This window comes from Rhinolophus sinicus, chromosome 4, assembly GCF_057876585.1.
Source record: "Rhinolophus sinicus isolate RSI-liver-muscle chromosome 4, RSI-T2T, whole genome shotgun sequence".
Lineage (NCBI taxonomy): Eukaryota > Metazoa > Chordata > Mammalia > Chiroptera > Rhinolophidae > Rhinolophus > Rhinolophus sinicus.
In genome coordinates, this window is record NC_142504.1 from 926,325 (window position 1) to 945,801 (window position 19,477).

Sequence of the window (19,477 nt, forward strand, 5' to 3'; positions counted from 1 at the left end):
ATGAGCCCTTTCTGCTTCCTTGGGGGTGGCAAAGGAGCCCCTTGAGAGCAGGTGTCCAGTGGGGGTTCCAGCTGGACCCCAGCTGGGTGGGAGGGCAGGCATTGTCCAGGGCGAGGAGAGGGATGGGGGCCCGAGTGCAGGAAGGCTGGGGGGATGAACCGTGTCTCATGGCCAGAGTTTGTCCCCAGAGGCATTCCAGCAGAGGGGTGATGGTGCAGAGGGGCTCAGCCTCTCCCAGGCTGGATATGACGAGGGTGTCATCTGGATTGTGGGAAACTCCAGAAAATGCAATTTCACTCGGCCCATCCTGGGTTTAGTAGGTCTGCAGGTAGGGACTGGAATCTGTTTTAATGTGTCCCCTGGGAAGTTCTGACACAAGAGGCATGAAGGGGCTGAGAGGCAGTGGACGTGGGAGCTGCCCCTGGGCCCTCACCCCCGGGAGGCAGGTGATGGCCGCCGGGGGTTTGCCCTGCGCACCTGCTATAGCCCAGGTGCAGTTCTGGGTCCTGCCCCGGCTGCGTGGTGGCCTGGGAGCCCTGGCCTTAAGGGCTTGCAGCCCAATGTGTCTACCCACATCTGGATTCTGGATCCCAGGCCGGCCGGAGGCCTGAGCCCCTTGGCTCCTCCCCTTGGGGCGGGGACGCCCAGGCTGGGCTCTCTGGACAGCACAGGCCCTTCTTGCTGCAGACGGGGTGCCCTGGTGTGGGCTTGCACGTGGGACACAGCTGCTGCTGGCTCATCCCCTCCCCTTGAGGGACTCAGACCCATCACAGCCCCCTGAAGCCCCCCCAGGGTTCTGGGAAGAGCCCGTGCTTCCCAGACCCCCTGGATATATGAGGACCATGGGAGGATGAAGAGCTGCTGTTGAGGGGACAAGACAAATGGCAGCAGGAAGGGTCTTCGAAGAGACCCCAGGTGGGAAAGCTGCTGGGGACCACGGAAGGCTCAGAGCCAACACAGAGGCGTGGCCCCCAGGCCTCCCTCCTCCACGGGCAGGATGGCATGGTCTCATTGCCATGTCCAGAAGGCAGCCTGGCAGTGGCAGGTAGGGGACCATGGGGGGACCACCTGCAGGGCCACAGGGCCACCAAGAGGGCACCTTGGCAGTGGCTCTGTGGAGCCCAGGCAGGGCTGGCTATCGGGTGAGGGGCTGTGGTAGAGGGGGAGTGGCCTCAGAGATGAATCACTCAGTCTGGCAGAGGGCAGAGAGCAGACTCCAGGCAGGTGAGGTCGAGAGCTGATGGTGCTTGGACCATCTGAAAGATGGGGCAGGTGTGAGGCAACCCCAGAATGTTGGTGCCCTGGGCACCACAGTGGAGAGTCCCTACCCCAGGCCTCGAGGGCAGGGGCAGTGGGTCCCAGAGCCTGGGACAGGGAGGGCCACCAGACAGGATTCACGACCAAGGGACACAGCCAGCCCGAAGGGACCCTGCCAGGAGGGACCCAGCATACTATGCTCCCTCATTGCCCGCTGGCCAAGCCCAACAGGAAGCAGGCGGCCAGGGACCTCCCAGTGGGCTGGGTCAGAGCAGATGCCAGCACACACAGCAGGCCGGCTGCTGGGCCACGCCAAGCAATGGAGAGCGGTGTCTGTGGCAGGCTGTGCCCTGAACTTGGTCTTGTCTGGCTCTGGCTGGCTCCCCAGGGTGACTGGGCTGGCTGGTCCCTGAGATGCGTCTACCCGCCATCAGCTGGCCCTTCTGGTTTCCAGTCTTTCATTTATGAATAGCTACTCAGAGCCTGAGAAGAATGGGTAAGCAGGGAAGACCTGGACCGGCCGGAGGGCTGGGGGTGTGTGAGGCTCGGGTTTCAATGTGTGGGCTGGACATCTGCTCTGCTCTGGTCCTCACACTTACAGAGCAGCACTGAGGCCCTGGCTGATGGCCCTTCCAGCTGGGGATGCCCCAGGGCAGGCATTTTCTCTCATCTGTGTTGGCAAGAGCTTTTCTGATGTTGGTGTTCCTTTAAATGTCATTAAACACAATAGGTGACCAGCGCTGCCCTGGGGTTCCCCTCCAGTGACACCACAGGCCCCACCGGTCCCACTGCGAGGCTGTCAGGGGTTCAGTGCAGGAGAACGACTCTGTGTGTCCCAGGGGCGGGCTCCTACACGACATACGTGACATAATTTTCCAAGGGTATGTCACAAGAAGTGCTCCCTCACTTCCCAGTAAATCCAACAAAACAAGGACGTTTCTAGGCTTTGCGTTTTTGCCCTTGGATATTTAAGCATGTTGTGTAGCTATCAGAGTCCTCAAACCATTGCAAAATTGCCAGGCCAAAGACTTGTGGGTTAATTATTTATTGAGACCGGGCTGGTTGTCCAAGCCTACATAAACGGACAGGCTTTTCGCTCCAGATGACTTCCTCAGCCTCCTGGCCTTTAACCATCAGAACGCTTCTGTTCCAGTGCAGTTTTTCTCTCTGGACTCAGTAGGTAATCACGGCATCAGTTGTAATTTTGATGATAATAAAACCACTTATTTCTGTACCAGTGAATGCTCATTCCGAGGGTGGCTGTGCAGCCGCCGTTATCTGCATTCAGAGGGAGGGCTGGCACAGACATGGAGTTCTGGAGCTGCAGCCAAGCTAGCGGCCGGCGCCCCCTCCACTCACCTGTGACAGTAACACGGTCCCGGGGTGGGGGCGGTCACCACACAAGCCGCAGCGCCATTCTTCTACACACACACCTTGTCACTTACAGGAAGCACCTCAGGGCTTCTCGTTGGCGTCTCCGAAACTCCAGCATCACTGCTCTTGCACTTTGGGGCCATTATTCAGTAGAATAAGTTACTTGAACACAAGTACTGTGACACCGTGACAGTCGATCTGATCACTGAGACGGCTGCACATGACAAACAGTGAGGAGATGCTGGACAAAGTGATGATTCACGTTTCAGGCAGGACGGAGCAGGACAGGTCAAGGTGTCATCACACCATTCAGAACGACGCACAATTTAAAACTTGTGAGTTGTTTATTTCTAGAAGTTTCCATTTAATAGTTTTGGACTGTAGTTGACCATGGGTAGCTGAAACTGTGGAAAGCAAAACTGCGGACAAAGGTGACAATTATACAAGTTCCTCTGCTTGATTCATAAGAAGATGGACACTTACCAGTCAAATTTCAACAAAAACTTTTGCATCCGTGAATGGATTAAAAAATAGATGATGATTTAGGAAGACACCAATCTGATAGCCCACAAATCTGAGCAAATTGTAAATAAATTGAAATAAACTGAACTTGGAACCAAGGCTTCTCATCACAAAGCAACAGAGCAAGATCCTTTTTAAGAAGCTGAAGTATGCTCACCTACGCTGCTTTCATTAAAATATTAACGCTAACAGTGACTTTTTGTTAAGAGCAAAATATGCCACTAATAAAGTGTTCTTTTAAAAACGTTACTTACCTCCTCTTCATCTCATCTTTCAAAACCCTTTCTTTTGTGTGTCATGCACACGTGTTCGTAGGTGATTGGTCATGCCTGGCTTGGGGGCGGGGTTCCCAGTTCCGCTCGGAGCCTTTTCTTTCCCCTCTGGTTGTTCCGGTGGGTCAGCTGGCCCGGCTCAGACTTGCCCACGCCGAGGGCTCCTGTCTGCAGAGCCCACGCTCCTACCAGCGGGATGCGTAGCTCCTGGTTCCTTCTCTTGTCCTCACCTGCCGCCTGTCTACCTGCTTTCAGGAGCAGGAGGAAGCAGGTCATGTGGTCAGTCTCCTTGGTAACTGTGGCACAGGGCTGTTTTCCTTGGAAACGCCCAGAACGAGGCCTGGGGGCTGCAGGCCACCTCACCTGCTGGTTGTAGCCTCTCCTCACCGTCCCCTGTGCCAAGGGCGTACGTGTGCCGGGCTCCTGCGCCCACGGTGACCTCTGCAAATCCCTCGTCTTGCCTTTAACTGGCAGGATCGCCATGTGAAATCCAGCAGCACGTAACTGAGCAGCTCAGCTGTACGGCAGTGACATCACAGAGGCGACACTTCCTGGCCTGCCAGGCAGCGTGTGCACTTCTACCCCCTTCATAAACAGGAACGCTGTCTCTAAAAATGGGTACTTTACACCCATTTTATGAAGAGGAACTGGAGCACGTCACCTGGGCAGGTGACACCAACCAAGGAGTGGCCTTCAAGGCTCAGCTGCTGATGGCCCAGTTGCAGCCCGTCACTGAGGCTCCATGTACGACTGACGTTCAGGAGTGTGGTGCCCTGTCATGCTGCCACCCACCTGGAGATGCCCCCAAGCTGAGCTCCTGTCGCGGGTTGGGCTCTGTGCCAGGTGGGGAGCCCAGCTGTGTCCATGGGACCCAGAGGCTTCTGTCACTGAGGGCTGGCGCCTGACCACTGGCTGCTGTTGGCACTTTGCCAGTAGCGCCCCTGGCGCAGTCACAGTGGCCGATGGGCAGGGCCATGGAGTTCGGCTGCTTTCCTCTCTGCTGGCCCAGGGGCAAAGGTCCACAGCTGGGACTTGCTGTGCCCGCTGGCTGCTCTGCCGCGTCCCCCTGGTCGGACCTGGTCCTGGGAGCTGCTGCCTGGCTGAGCTCCTTGGGTGCTGGGTCTGCCCAGTCAGGTCCCCACAGCTTTCTGCTTGTGTCTGTGCCCAGGGAGGTGGGAGGTTCCAGAAGAAGTAGGAGCTTGGGCGGCTTTGGGCGTTCCCGTGAGCGGGGCAGGTGGCAGCACCCCAGTGCTCTGGGGCACATTGACGGTGACATGGGGGGCGGTGTGATCTGACAGTGGGCTCGTGCCTGGGAAATGGCTGCTGCAGACATCTGGTCCCCAGAAGGTGGCTGGGGGTAGACTCTGGAAGTGGCAGACTCATTGTCTGTCCTTTGAAAGTTCCATCATATCGGGTGGTGAATTATCCAGGAAGCTGTGGATCTTCTGGGCCCCTGTGCCTGGTGTGGGTGGGGACGAGCTTGGTGTAGACCATCGGCGCCTTATGGGGATGAGAAAGCATATGTCCATAACTTCAGTAAAGGTGTCAAGTGGACGTTGGGTTGTTACTTTTTAAAGGTGGTGAGGCTGATGTTGTTCAGGACAATTGGGGGCCAGTGCCCTTGGAGAGGGACGGGGCTCAGCCCCAAATATGCAGGATAAGTGGGGGTTTAGCCAAGGAGCAGGTGGGGGCCAGCAGATGGGGAGACGTCACAGGTATTGGGGGGTTTCTGGCCAAACCGACCTTATGGGATTCTTGCTGAGGGCAGGCCTGGTGGTCCCACGTCACCTAGAGGGGGGTCAGATGTCAGGGGCGGAGGGCTGGCTGCACTGGCTGAGCAGGGATGCCCCGAGTCAGGGTCTGGTTGGGAAGAGGGTTCAGAGTCCTGTGGGGGTATCAGTGAGTCTCACGGAGGCTGTACCCTCGCAGGCAGAGGAGGAGCGAGACGACATGGAGAAAGTGAAGCTGGACAACAGAAGGATTCTCTTCAACCTCCTGCCGGCTCACGTCGCCCAGCACTTCCTCATGTCCAACCCCCGGAACATGGTGAGCAGGCCGCGTGGCCGGGCGCTGGCAGGTGGGCTGCGGGGTGGGGTCCCAGGTCCCAGCTGCCGGTCCGAGGGGGGGCCCTCCTATCACTTCTCTGTTTAAAGTCACAAAGCATGGCCATCTCTGAGCCCTCAGTCACACTGAAGTTGAGGGGTCCCCTCTCCCACTCCCAGGGGCAGGGAGTGTCTGAGCCACGCTCCTGGGACACACGAGGCACCCCAGAGGGGTGTCCTCCATTTGCTCCCGCGAGAAAGCATAGTGCCATTGCCCCCAGGAGGAAGGCCGGCCGCGTCAGTAACCTGGGCGAGCGGGTTTGGGCGGGTCAGAGCCTCCTGTGGTTGCAGCTGCCCCGTACAGCTCGGGACCACCTGGGCCCACAGCACAGGGCTGGCCAGCACTGACTCACAAAGGAAGAGGCTGAGCTGGAGGGTCAGCTTGCCTGGCTTGGCCTGAAATAGCTCCCAGGACTCATTTCCCTCTGGCTGGGCCTTGGGCCAGGCAGGGCCCTCCCTCTGTGCCCCCTGGTCTCCGACACGGGGGTGGGAGGGAGCTGGCCGCAGGGCCCTGCACCCACTGTGCCGGCTGACCTCTGGTGGCCCCTAAGCCCCCTGAGCCCTGCATAGTTGCTGACCTGACCTTTGACCCCCAGGACCTCTACTACCAGTCGTACTCGCAGGTGGGCGTCATGTTCGCCTCCATCCCCAACTTCAACGACTTCTACATCGAGCTGGACGGCAACAACATGGGGGTGGAGTGCCTGCGCCTCCTCAACGAGATCATCGCCGACTTCGACGAGGTAAGGGCGCCTCGCCGTCCCCACCGTCCCCACCGTCCCCACCATCCCCGCCATGGGGCATGGGGTGGTGTCCTGCTGCTGGGCAGCACCACCTTCTCCCAACTGAGTCCTGAGCTGGGCCCAGCACCGGATCACGTGCCCTTGGGAGGGATGGGGAGAAAGCACATGCCCGCTGTCTGATTGGGGTGCAGACCAGTTGTGACATTTGAGGAGGGGTCTTAGCCATAAGACTGGGAGGAAGGCTGCCAGGGCGTGGCTGGGGGCACTGGGCTGCAGGCCAGGCGAGGACACCTATCCCCTGTCTTTTAAACACGGGCTCGGGCTGGGTGGCCTCACCTACAGGGTGGATGGTGGGTGGGTGGGTGGGTGGTGGGCTCCTTGTGCCCTCCAGCGCTGCGTCCCTCCCGTGGAGGCCCGTGCTCCTCCCGGGTGGCCGGGAGCTGGAGGACAGGGCATGTTCTGCACCTCTCAGTTCTGCCCAGACCTGGCCTGGCACCCACAGCGAAGAAGACGTTGCTTTCTCATGCGCTCGTCCGCTCTGCGGCGGCTTGAGGCGGCCTATCGCTGTCGTGACTTGTCTAAAATGTTATGTAACATTGAACAGTTTTGTGTTTTAAACGAAGCTCATGGAGAAAGACTTTTACAAGGACCTGGAGAAGATCAAGACCATAGGCAGCACCTACATGGCCGCGGTGGGGCTGGCGCCCACGACCGGGGCCACGGTGAGTGCCGTCCGGGGCCCTGCGGGGCCTGGGTCCCTGCGGGGCCTGGGTCCCAGCGCTGCCCCCCACTGCCCCGGGACCCTGGGCAGGCTCTGCTGAGGGCCTTGCTCTCCCCTCTGCATTGGATTAGCACAGCGGCCTGTGGGCCATCTTGTCAGTGCCCAGCTCTCTCCAGACACAACGTGCACACAGAGGCCAGTCACTGGGCCTTCCTCCATCCCTGCCAGCCCCGCCAGCCTGGCACCACTGAGTGTTCTGCTGTCCCAAAGCAGAAGTGAGAAGAAAGTACTCATATTGTCCCTAAGAAAAATAGGCAGAAAAAGAGAGGGAGATGGAAAACAGAAATACAACAAATGGAAAATGGTTATGAATGTGGTAGAGACTAATCTAGCTATATCTGTAACCACATTTTTGTTTGTTTTTTCTTGCTTCTAGAATTAAATGAATCCTTGTCATCTTTTTTTTCACATTTTAAAAGTTTTATTTTTTCAATTATAGCTGATATTCAATATTTTATCAGTTTCAGGTGTACAGCATAGTGGTTAAACATTTGTATAATTTACGAAGTGATCTCCCCATGAGTCTAGTGCCCGTGACACCACACCGTGATTACCATATTGTTGACCATGTTCCCTGTGCTGTACTTCACCTCCCAGGCTCTGTGTTGTGGCCGCCAGTTTGTACTTCCTAATCCCTTCACCTTTCTCACCCTGACCCCCACCCCTCCCGTCTGGCAACTATCAGTTTATTCTCAGTATTTGTGAATATTTCTGTTTTGTTCTTTTCATTTATATTGTTCTTTAGATTACACATATAAGTGAGGTCATATGGTATTTGTCTTTCTCTGTTTGAATTATTTCGCTGAGCCTAATACCCTCTAGGTCCATCCATGTTGTTGCAAATGGTAAATAATCGCTTTAAATGTGAATGGGAAATACACCACTTACAAGATGGAGACTGACACAATGGCTTAAAAAAAGATTCAAATAGGTTTCCCACAAAAAACACACTCTAAATATAAAGACACACAGAGATACCTTAAAAAATAAAAAGATGTAGGAAGAGATACCATGCTAGCACTAATAAAAGAAAATTCAAGTAGCTGTCTTAATTTCAGACAAGGCAAACATCAGATCAAGGAAAATTAGCAGACGGAGACAAAGGGTCATTGCCTAAAGATGAAGGAGTCACCTCTCCAAGACAACAGTCTTTAATGTGCATGCAGTTAATAGAACCTCAGACTATGTGGGCAAAAGCTGGTAGAAACACAAAGGAAAATTGATGAATCCAGTTAGAGTTGGAGACTCCACAGCCTCCGTCAGTGATGGACAGGTCCAGCTGAAAGTCAGTAAAGATAGTTGCACAGAACAGCATCATCAAGCACCAGATATCACCGACAACTATAGACGCCTTCATCCCACAACAGCAGAACGCACTTCTTCTGAAGCGCACATGGGATATTTACCAAGATAGACCAGCTCTGGGCCATAAAACACAACTTAGGTTTAAAAGAATTGAAATCATATAAAGTATATCCTCAGGCCCAAATGGAATTAAACCAGAAATCAATAACAGGAGATAAGTGGAAAATTACAAAATATTTGGAGATTAAGCAACATACTTCTAAGTGACATATGGATCAATGAAGAAGTCTCAAGAGAAATTTAAAAATATTTTGAACTAAATGAAAATAACGATACAATTTGTGTATTTTCAAAATCTGCGGGGTGCAGCAAAAGCAGTGTTTAGAAGGAAATTTGTATCATTGAATTCATATATTAGAAAAGAAGAGCAATCTAAAACAGATAATGTAAGCTTCCATCTTAGGAAACTAGAGAAAGCAGAGCAATATAAAACTAAAGCAAGCAGAAGAAAAGAAATAATAAAATTAGAGCACAAATCGATAAAATTGAAAACAGGTAAGCAGTAAAGACAACCAATGAAACCAAAAGCTGGCTCTTTGATAATCTCTAGCCATGGTAACAAAGAAAAAAAGAGAAAACACAAATTATTAATAAAAATGAAAGAGAGCGCATTTCTACTGAACCAATTGTCACTGAAAGGATAATAAAGTACATTATAAACTACGCCCACAAATTTGATAACTTAGAGGAAATGGACTAGTTCCTTGAAAGATACAATCTACCAAAACTCACACAAGGGGAAATAAATAATAGGTCCATATCTATTAAAGAAATTGAATCAATGATTAATAGTCTTCCAAAACAGAAAGCTCTGGGCCCAGATGGGTTCACTGGTGAATTCTACTGAACATTTAAAGAAGGAATTGTACCAATTCTCTAAAATCTCTTCCAGAATATGGAAGTAGAAGAAATAGTTCCTAACTCATTCTATGAGTCCAGCTTTACAATAATATAACAACTAGATAAATTATAAGAAAGGAAAATTACAGGCCAGTACTTCTCATGAATTTCGATACATAAGCCCTTAATAAATATGAGCCAATTGAATCCAGCAAGGTACGAAAAGAATTACACGTCACATACAAGAGAAATTACTCCAAATATGCAAAGTTGGCTCAATGTTTCAAAGTGAATTAATGAAATTCACCATGTCAACAGAATAAAGAGGAGAAATCATGATCATATCAATTTATGTAGAAAAATCATTTGGCAACATCCAATATATCTATTCCTGATTCACACACACACACACACCTCTCTCAGAAATCCCTAGGAATAGAGGGAAGCTTCCTCAACTTGATAAAGAACATCTACAAAAAACCTGTGGTTTAGCGTCATAGTTAATGGTGAGAAACAAATGCCTCCCCTTACTGAGATCGGGAACCAGGCGAGGACGGCCCTTCTCACCAGCCATTTTCAGCATTCGTGCTGCAGTCCTAATTAACACAATAAGACAAGGAAAAGAAATAAAAGGTATAGAGACTGGGAAGAAAGAAGGAAAACTATATAGACAATAAAAAGGAATCAACAATGATAGAAAACTTCTGGAACTAATAAGCAATTATAGCAAGTTTGTGGGATATAAGATTAATATGAGAAAGTCAATAGCTTTTCTATATACCAGGAATGAAGAAGTGGAATTTGAGATTAAAAACACAATACTATTTACATAAGCCCTCCTCCCCCAGTTAAACACCAGACATAAATCTAAAAATGTACACAAGATTTGTATGAGGAGAGCTATAAAATTTGGATGGAAAAGCTCTAGGTGAGGAGGGTCTATGTAGCTTCATAGGAAGACTCAATAGGGTCAAGACGTCAGTTTTTCCCAACTTATCTACAGATTCAATGTCATCTCAATCAAAATTCCAGGAGGTTACTGTGCGACTATCGACAAACTGATTCTAAACTTGATGTAGAGGCAAAAGACCCAGAAGAGCCAACAATATAGGAGAAGCACGAAGTCGGGGGACTGACACTGATGAAGAACGAAGTCGGGGGACTGACACTGCCCGACGTCAAGACTGACTATGAGGCTGTGGTAACCAAGACAGTGGTGCTGGTGACGAAACAGACAAACAGACAGTGGGACAGAACAGAGACCCAGGAACAGACCCCACAAGTACAGTCAACTGACCTTTGACAAAGGAGCAGAGAGAGAGGCAAGTCAATGGAACCAAGATGGTCTTTTCCACAAATGGTGCTGGAACAACTGGTTATCATCCATCTTTTGTCATCTCTTCTATCTGTTGCTGTCATCTGTCTGTCTGTCGATTAGGTTGGTGCAAAAGTGATTGTGATTTTTGCAATTTTTAACCTTTTAAAATGCAATTACTTTTGCACCAACCTAATATCTTTAAATATTTAATCTAAACAGAGTTTATTCTCTTCACAAAAATGAACTCAAAATGGATCGTTGACCTAAATGTAAAATGCAGGCCTATAAGCTCCTGCACCTGGAAGGTAACACCTGCGTCCTCTCAGGAGGACACCCGAGTGTCAGTGGGGAGGTACAGCACCAAATGCATGAGCCGTGGAAAAAAACATCCGTAAGTTGGACCTAATGAAAATTTCAAAATTCTGTCCTGTGGAAGATACTACAATGAGCAGGCAATCCACAGACTGAGAGAAAAATCTTTGCAAGCAATGATACTGCAGTCGTGGCCACATGAAATTCTCTATTTGTCGAAACCCACAGAATTTATAACACATAGAGTGAACCCTAAAGGAAACTGTGACTCTAGTTAATAAGAATCAGTGTAGGTAACAAATGTGTCATACCCTAAGTCAGGATGTTAACAATTGGGGCAGCTGTGTGGGGACGGGGCGTGGGGTGGGTGGGGGCTCTCCATACTGTCTGCTCAATTTGTCTGCAAACTCAAAACTGTCAGTTAATTTTTGAAAAAAGCATTCGCTCCCCAACTTTGAGGCCTAGTAAAATACCCCTTAAAAAAGGAAAATGAGAAACCTTGATATCATTAAAAAAAAAGAAAATGTATGGCTGTCGTTTCACGAAAGACACGGCCTTTCAGTGCCAGAGTGAGGACAGATGTGGTCTCAGCGTGGGAGGGAGGGCGAGCTTTGGCTGCTCCCTGACGGAACCCTCCACGGACCTCGTTTTACTTGCGTATGACGGCCCGTGACAACGTGAGCGCGAGCTGGGACCTCCGGTCCCCACTCACAGGCTGCCCCCCTGCCTGCAGCAGGTCGGCCTCGGGGTGGGTCCAGACCCTGGAGGCAGCGCTCGGCCTCTGTGTCAGTGTCCTCCTGTCCGAGGGGACGACCCGCATGCCCAGGGCAGCTGTAGGTCCCGCAGGTCCCTGAAGAAAACCAACGCACTCCACGCAGCTGGGCACGGTCCCCCAGGCTGCTGCCTTATGTGGGATGAAGTCCCCGACCCCACCAGGGGCACAGGCTGGTCCCCCTCCCCCCAGGCAGCACCCACTGAGTGTCCCTGCACCCCAAACACAATGACCTGTGTGTGCTCGTGCCCAGGCTAAGAAGAGCGTCTCCTCACACCTCAGCGCGCTGGCGGATTTTGCCATCGAGATGTTCGACGTCCTGGATGAGATCAACTACCAGTCGTACAATGACTTCGTGCTCCGTGTGGGTACGTGGTGCCAGCCTTCGCGGCGCTTGGGCTCACCCCCTAGGAGCAGGGCTCAGCAGGCCACCCCTGGTTTCCCAGAGGGAGGGTGACACCTCTTAGATTGACAGCTTGGGAACACAGGGACAGCTGTCTCTGAAAGCTGGGCAGCAGTACCTTAGGACCTGGAAGGGCTATTGTCCAGCTCAGGAAACACATGACAAATCTCGGTTGTCGTGGAGACGTTTAGATGCACCTGAGTCCACACTCAGCTGGAGGCAAGTGCTCGCTCGCATCAGCTGACCCCAAATTCTAGCGCCTAGGCCACGGTGTAGACGCCCAGGGAGAGGCTCACGGGAGCCCAGCTGTGCAAAGCAGGCAGGTCCTTGACCTCGGGGCTCCCTTCCCTTGGTGACCAGGCACCTCATGGCTGTCCTGGCCAGCCGGACCCGGAGCCCCGTAAAGATAAGGGGCCTTCCTTCCCCTTCAGCGTGCCCTGAAATGCTGTGAGCAGTTCTTGGCTCCCTCAAATAGCCTCAGGGTCCCATCCAGGGACAGGAGGAGCCACTGTTCTTACTTGAAAAGGGAGCTGCCATCAGGGCACTGGTGAGCCTGCAGACGGAGGGCTCAGCCTTCCTGCTGGCAGCTCAGCCCAGCGAGGTCCCCGGAGATGGGGCCCCTGGGGCTCAGGACAGTGCAGCCTGGTGGCCACGTCCACACACGGGCTGCGCCGCCGCTCTGTGAGGCAGTGGGTCCTGCTTTGGGAAGGGGCTCGCGCTAGGTGACCCTGGGAATCCGCGATCCTGCAAGGGACAGCGCCCTCCCCTGCAAGCATCCCACTGACGCCACATGGTGGTCACCTTCCAGGCATCAACGTTGGGCCTGTGGTGGCTGGGGTGATCGGGGCTCGCCGGCCGCAGTACGACATCTGGGGAAACACGGTCAATGTGGCCAGTCGGATGGACAGCACCGGGGTCCCAGGCAGAATCCAGGTCAGTTCAGTCCAAGTCCCCCAGCACAGGCACCCTCCTGCAGGTGGAGACTCAGGTGACGGGGCCAGGGGCCAGCAGGCAGCCAGGACCCCCTGACGAACGGCCACAGCAGTTGGCAGACTTGGTGAACAGAGGGCAGTAGCAGCCTGTCTGCCTGTCTGTAGGTGCAGTGTCTGCTCGTCCCTCTGCCGTCCACACCGGCGGGTGGGCCCGGGGCCCAGGGGCACCCTGTGCATTCAGACCCAGCGGCAGATTCCTTGGCCCCAGGAGCCCAGCGGGTCCTGATGTTCTGGGGTTGTTTTTGTTTTCCGTGCTGCCCTGGATGGCAGGTCGCACTCATCCTCACTACCCATCCGTTCCTTCGTCCATTTGTTCCTGCGTCTTTCACTGGGCTTACTGAAGACTTGGCACATGTTTTAGGAGCCACGATAGGACCTGGCGAGACAGACCAGGTCCCTTGGGGAAAGGCACTTACTGGCCAGTGAGGGATGGGACAGTGGCCAAACTCGGCTGGCAGGAAGGACGTGCCCTGAGCACGTGGGGGCTTGGGCTCTGGGTGGGCTGACGATCCCAGAAATGGGCCACCACGTGGGGTCTGCGCCAATGAGAACAAGGAAGAGCAAGGAGCCGTGTCTCTTCAGTTTATAGAACTTCGTTAGAAAGTACTTTCTCGTCTTTTATCATTTTTTCTAACTTGGTGACCCAGGAATTCTTCTAGCTAAAATATTGGCTGGGACCCTGAGTCTCAGGGGACTGAAGTCATGCCCTGCTTTCTCTGGGGGACGTGCCCACCACCCTCCGTGCTGGTGGCCCCAGGCTTGGGCCCAGAGGCACCACGGGTCCCTGGATGTTAGATCTGAGGGCTCCGTGCCAGCTTCGGGCTGGCAGCCTGGTGTTCTGCTCTCTGCTGTCCACACCTCAGCATAGATGGCGCCTGCCAGCCCCTGACCCTGGGATGTCCTGGGTTCCTGTGGGTGCTGAGAGTCCTGGCTGAAGAGCCAGGTGTGCTCTGTTCCACAGAGCTCACACCCCAACCTGTGGTGAGGTCTATGCGGGGCCCATCGAGGCCCCCCTCCCACCCTGGGCCCTCCCTGTGGTGAGCGCTGCCCTCTCCTGCTGGTCTAGGGCCAACTGCAGGCAGGACTCCGAGGCTTGGCCCCATTGGGGCCCGTCCCAGTCCCTGGGTTCTCGCAATAGGTTCACGTCCTTCTCAGCGAGTGACCAGAGTGACCACAGGAGGAGCAGAGGCCCCAGCTACTGACTGACGCCCTTTTCTCCCCCGCAGGTGACAGAGGAGGTCCACCGGCTGCTGAGGCAGGGTGCGTACCACTTCCTGTGCCGAGGCAAGGTCAGCGTCAAGGGCAAGGGTGAGATGCTGACGTACTTCTTGGAAGGCAGGACTGATGGAAACGGTTCTCAAAGCAGGTCCCTGAACTCGGAACGGAAAATGTGTCCTTATGGGAGAGCTGGCCTCCAGACCAGACTGGCTGCAGGCCGCCCCCCGCTGCCTCCCATGGCCAGCCTCCCAGTCGGAGCTGGGCTGGGGGCTCTGCAGGGCTCGGGGCTCACCCCCCGGCCCCCTGGCCCGCACCTGGCCCTCGGAGCAGCTGGGAAGGAAGCTTAGTGGAGCCCATGCTGGCCGCTGGGGGCACAGAGCAGAGTTCTCGGGGCTCGGTCACCGCAGCAGGACCAGCCCGGCCAGCACAGAAGGGCTGGGGAAAGGGTACTGTCCAGGCAGGACCTGAAGCAGCTGGGCAGTGACTTGGGGAGGGGGAGCCCTGTCTGCACCGACACGAGGCTTTTCACACCACCCTGCCCTCAGTGGCTGAGGGAGCTGGCTGCCCGGGTGGCCAGGTCAGCCTAGGAGGTCGGGACCTTCAGAACTCCCACCAGGGCTGGCTGGCTGGTGTCGTGCGAGCCCTGAGATGGAGCCCAGTCAGCTCAGTGTGGCGGGTCCCACATGGGCAGCTCCAGCCCTGGGTGGCAGCCAGCTGGAGCCCGGAGTGGGAGTCAGGCCTCACTCAGCAGGGCCATGAGGGCTGGGACCAGGCCCACAGCTGGCCGGGCCTTGGATGGTTTGGGGACAACTGAGCTGCCCCAGCCCCACCATGTGGATGGTGGAGGCTGCGGACTTTTCTCCAAAGCCACTTTTTGCTAAGAGCCAGAGGCAGGTCTTCTGGAATTTTTGGGGCCCTGCAGCCACATCTCTGCATTGTGACCAGCACCTCCGGTCGGCCCCGCCTGACGGTGTCGGCTCCCAGAGCTCCAGGCGCCCCTACTGTGCCGTCACTGGCCGGTCAGTCTTACTTCTGTGTGGCATCTTGGGCTCCTATACGTTGAAGGACAGTGCAAGGCTTGGTTGGTTTTGACAAGAGACCCTCACAGCCGTGAGAAACTTCCTTGATGAGAGGTGTGTCTGGCAGAAGCAGCCGGGGACGTGGTTGGAATTCGTTTCTGGCTGTAAATCTGTGTCCCCGCTCCAGTCCGCAGGGATGGTGACTGCAGGCAGTTCTGTGGAAGTCTGGGCCCCCCACCCCCTCCTGGGTGTCTCTACCGTCGCATGGAGGTGGAGAAAGAGGACCATTGTTTGTGCTGCTGGGGACGGGTCGGGAGGGACAGTGGGAAGGGATGTGTGTGGACACCTCAGCTCAGAGCAGGGAGCAGGGCGGTGGGATCTGGGGGCAAGTCAGCCGTGGACGGCTGTCCACTGACTCACGGCTCCAGGAGGGCTCTGGGCTGCAGCTGAGACCCACTCGGTTGAAGGAGCCTGGGAGCCCTCGTGCACGGCGGGAACAGGTTCCCTCTGCACTGAGCCCCGTGGGATGGCTGGTGCTGCCCCTGGAATCCCCAGCGAGGGCGTGAGACATGGCTTCCTACTTGGGGAGGGCTCACCCCCACCCAGCCGTGTCGCCGTGGGGGGCAGCAGGTACTGGCCTTGAGCTTCGTGGTGCCCCACCACTGAGGACCTGCTCTGGCCGTTGCTCCGTGGAGAAGTACAAGGCGGCCGAATTCCAGCCCTCTCCCCCCCACCCGCAGACACAGTGTGACTCCTTCAGGGGAAGCAGAGAGAGTGTGGCCTTTCTGCCCGCTCCTCCCGGCCCAGCTCGCACCACCAGCAGGGCGGTGCAGGGGGGTGGGCAGTACATGGCCTGAGCTGCGCGTGTGCTGTCACACGACAAAGGGCGCTTTGCAGAGGGGGTCACGGGCACGGCTGCAAGCTGGGGAGAGGACCCTGCTATCCGGGGGCTCAGCATGACCTTAGAAATGGAGGAAGGAGGCAGGGCGGTCAGGATGATCCAAAGATGAGGGGCTGCTGCCGGTAGAAGGTGAGGGTTACCCCAGCCGTTACCCCACAACCACAGGCGCTGAACTCAGCATCAGCCCCAGTGAGTGGAGGCAGGTGGACCCGGGTGACAGCCCAGCCGACAACACCAGGCGTCACCTTGCAGGGTTGGACCTCAGGTCAGCAGAGCCGCTGTGCGAAGCCTGGAAACATGCCCCGCTGTGGCGGGCAGCTGCCAGGCGCCCTCCCCACGCCGATGCCACAGCGCCAGCCAGCCTCAGCAGGTCCAACCCTCCTGCTTCCTGGGGCGCAGGCCGTGAGCCAGCGGTCCTGGGGTTTGGTGCGAAGCACTTCCTTTTTGTTTGTGGTAAGACTTTGTTGTGTTGCCTTATTTATTTTTCATCTTGTACGATATTCACGTCCAGACGTTGGAGCCTTTGAGCAGGATTCTCTAAGCGACTGACTAGAAAGCCCTGTAAATACCATGCCAGTCCTACGACAATGAAGGAAGTGGACCCTGTGCGACAGGGGCACTTCAGCCCGATGCACGCATTGCGCCCTGCGGGGCGACACCCGCCCTTGGCAGTGACCCATGTACCCTGCATGACCCTTGCGTGCCTGTGCCCAACCTCAATAGCGTAGAACGCAGCCCGAACTTCCACAGACCCCTGACCCTGGCCGGTTCTCTCCACGGTGCCGGAGTCCTGCAGGGAGACCCCCCCACACATCCAGCTCACGGAGCCTGCTGTGTTCCTCAGGCTCAAAAGCCACCAGGGCTTCCGGACACGTGGTGTCCCTAGAAGCAATAAGTAACTTTATCTAAACTGTAGAGACAAGTCTGGTCCAAGGCTGGCTCAGAGACGGGCCACGGGACGAGTCTGCCTGAATTGATGGCACTGTGGGCTGCCCCCATGGCCCCCAGCCCTTCCTGCAGACCCAGCTTGGGCAGCTCACTCTGGGAGCTCACTGTCAGCGCCCCGGGCTCAGGAAGCAGAGGGCCTGCCTTAGCGCTTGCCAGGTTGTCCTCAGGTGAGGAAGGAGGGAGGCGGGCATCCCAGCTCTGTGCACTTGTCCCCATGTCTCAGGTCGTCCAGAGGGCATGGCATGTGCATGGGCTCTGCCCCTGGCCAGGCGCCCGTCTCCTGTGGTACACAGGTTGCTGCTGGGCTCTGGGCACGGGTGGAATCCCACCAGTCTTTGGACACCACGTGTGGGCACCTGGTAGGCCATCGTCCCAGTGGCCCTGGAAGCAGCGCTGAGCCCTGCTTTTACTCCCGCGCCAGAAGGAAGGGCTGGGGTACCACTCAGCCCTATCTTTAGGTTTTCTGCCAGGCAGGGGACCCGTCGCCATTCCAGCGTGCACCCCTCTTCTGCACAGCATGTCCCAGGGTCCCGAGTTGGGTCCTGCAGTGTCTGCCATGTGGCAGTCCCTCCCAGGACACAGACACTCAGCCTGTACGGCCAGCGCTGACTGTGCATGCAGGTGCCCGTCACGGGTGCAGGTCACCGAGCAGCCCTGGGACGGGGCGGCTGAGCTGCTCTTGGCACTTTTGGTCCTGACACCGTGTGGACCTGCAGGCTCTCCAAGCAGTGACGCCCTGGCCCTGCCCCTCCCTTTAATGGCTTCAATTAAAAAGAAAAACAGAACTGAAAAACCAGAAAACATCAGCCTTCTGAGAGGCTGTTGGCTTTAAAATATTGCTTTGGTGCAGCAATGAGGAGCGAGTGGTGCGGGGAGGTCGGGCCACGCACGTCCCTCGCCCACTGTGGATGTTCCTGCTGAGAGCCTGAGCCAGCGCCCTGGTTCCCGTTTAAAATCTGGGCCCCACAGCAAGCGACGACGACTGAAGGTTCCTGCTACAGTAGCTGGGGCCTCAGCTGGGCTGGGTTTAGATCAGAGTCAGGACCTGCTGGGGGCTGCGGGGCGAGGCGCACAGGTCAGCAGGCAGGGCCAGGGGCCCGTACTGCTGGCCCGTGTCTGTCAGGCGGCCATCGTGGTGACTCAGGCCTCCAACGTGAGTCGGGGACAGCAAGGAGGTAGATGTCCCCTGAGGACGCCAACACCACCGTTTCTGGGCTCACGCAACACAGGCTGAGGAGAGGCTGTGGCCCGGGGTGCACGGCTGGCAAAGAGGGAAGTGGGGGGGCGTAGGTCAGTGCGACCTCCATGGGCCCGGCCCCCCACCACACCCACCAAGTTGCACCTGAGTCGGGTGGGCTGGGGCCAGTGTCCTTGGCTGCAGGGGTCCCAGCCCAGGCCTGAGGCTGAGGGGCTTGAGGTCTGCCTGCCTGGAGCTGCACAGGACGGCACGCAGGTCCTCACCTGGACCTCACGCGGGGGGTCGTCCTGTTGGCTGAGCCTGTCTGTCTTTCAACAACCGATCCTGCAGGATGTAAAATGTTCGGCCTGGAAAGTCCCTACCGAGTCCGGTCACACTTTCTGTCGTGACCCATATCCCGCAGCAGAACCTGTCACTGTCTAAGAAAACAGGCTCTCCTTTGGCGAGAGAGCGGTTGCCCCATCTTTCTGTGAAGCCCCTCTGACATCAGACACGGGAGAATGGGGCCCCCCAAACCGTACGTGTTTCTCCACTTACTTGGACCCAACCCAGCTCCCGGCTCCTGGTCAAGAGCCACCCACCGTCACTGTCATTGTCACCCTGCTGGCCTGGTGTAGGCTGTCAGTGTTCTTCCCTGGGGATTGGAGGGTGGCCGAGAGCGGGTTCACTGGGGATACAATGGGTGGTGGGAAATTGGGTGCCCCGGCCCTCCCCGGGCCCTGAGTCCCCAGAACCGGCAGCTCAGACTTCAGGTGAGCTGGTTTCCAAAACAGTCACTTACTGAGAATTGATGTTTAAGTGGAGGGCATCCCAGAGTCACCCCCGGGAGATCTGCCCAACCTCTTGGGCTTATGAGCCACGTCTGGGCAGTCGGCAGGACAGCCACTCGTAGCTGAGTCCAGGCTTTCGCTCCCGTGTGTGCAGTGGGCACTTGGCACACGGAACTTGTTATTTGCCTCCCACCAGCAACCCCCATGCAGCCTTGGGCCTCGGGCCCCGGGCATGAAGCACACGTCTCGGGACCGTCCCCTTGTCCTGGGAACCCCGAGGAACCCCGCCACCTCTGCACACACGGGGAGACCCACACTCCCAGCAGGCGTCCTGCAGAGCTGAGCGGTTTGGCCCCCATCCCTGTAAAAA

At 55.8% G+C, this 19,477-nt stretch overlaps 1 protein-coding gene and 1 long non-coding RNA gene across 4 annotated transcripts in view; both read left to right on the forward strand.

The window, feature by feature from the left end:
- Positions 1 to 18,754, forward strand: part of ADCY1 (adenylate cyclase 1) — a 54,920-nt gene extending 36,166 nt beyond the window's left edge. For 2 of the 3 annotated variants that reach the window (XM_088797630.1, XM_088797629.1), the window contains exons 15-20: positions 5,355 to 5,471; positions 6,124 to 6,270; positions 6,894 to 6,992; positions 11,912 to 12,026; positions 12,870 to 12,994; positions 14,280 to 18,754. In XM_088797630.1, the coding sequence (XP_088653756.1) occupies positions 5,355 to 5,471; positions 6,124 to 6,270; positions 6,894 to 6,992; positions 11,912 to 12,026; positions 12,870 to 12,994; positions 14,280 to 14,618 (942 nt within the window). In that variant the 3' untranslated portion in view covers positions 14,619 to 18,754. Of the gene's footprint in view, positions 1 to 5,354; positions 5,472 to 6,123; positions 6,271 to 6,874; positions 6,993 to 11,911; positions 12,027 to 12,869; positions 12,995 to 14,279 lie in introns of those variants that run through there. The other variant, XR_016021003.1, reaches the window with a different exon arrangement.
- LOC148758314 (uncharacterized) lies at positions 2 to 3,402 on the forward strand. Its single transcript, XR_016021004.1, has 2 exons — positions 2 to 1,753; positions 2,705 to 3,402. It is a non-coding gene; the product is annotated as an uncharacterized LOC148758314 (long non-coding RNA).
- Positions 18,755 to 19,477: the final 723 nt, after the last annotated feature.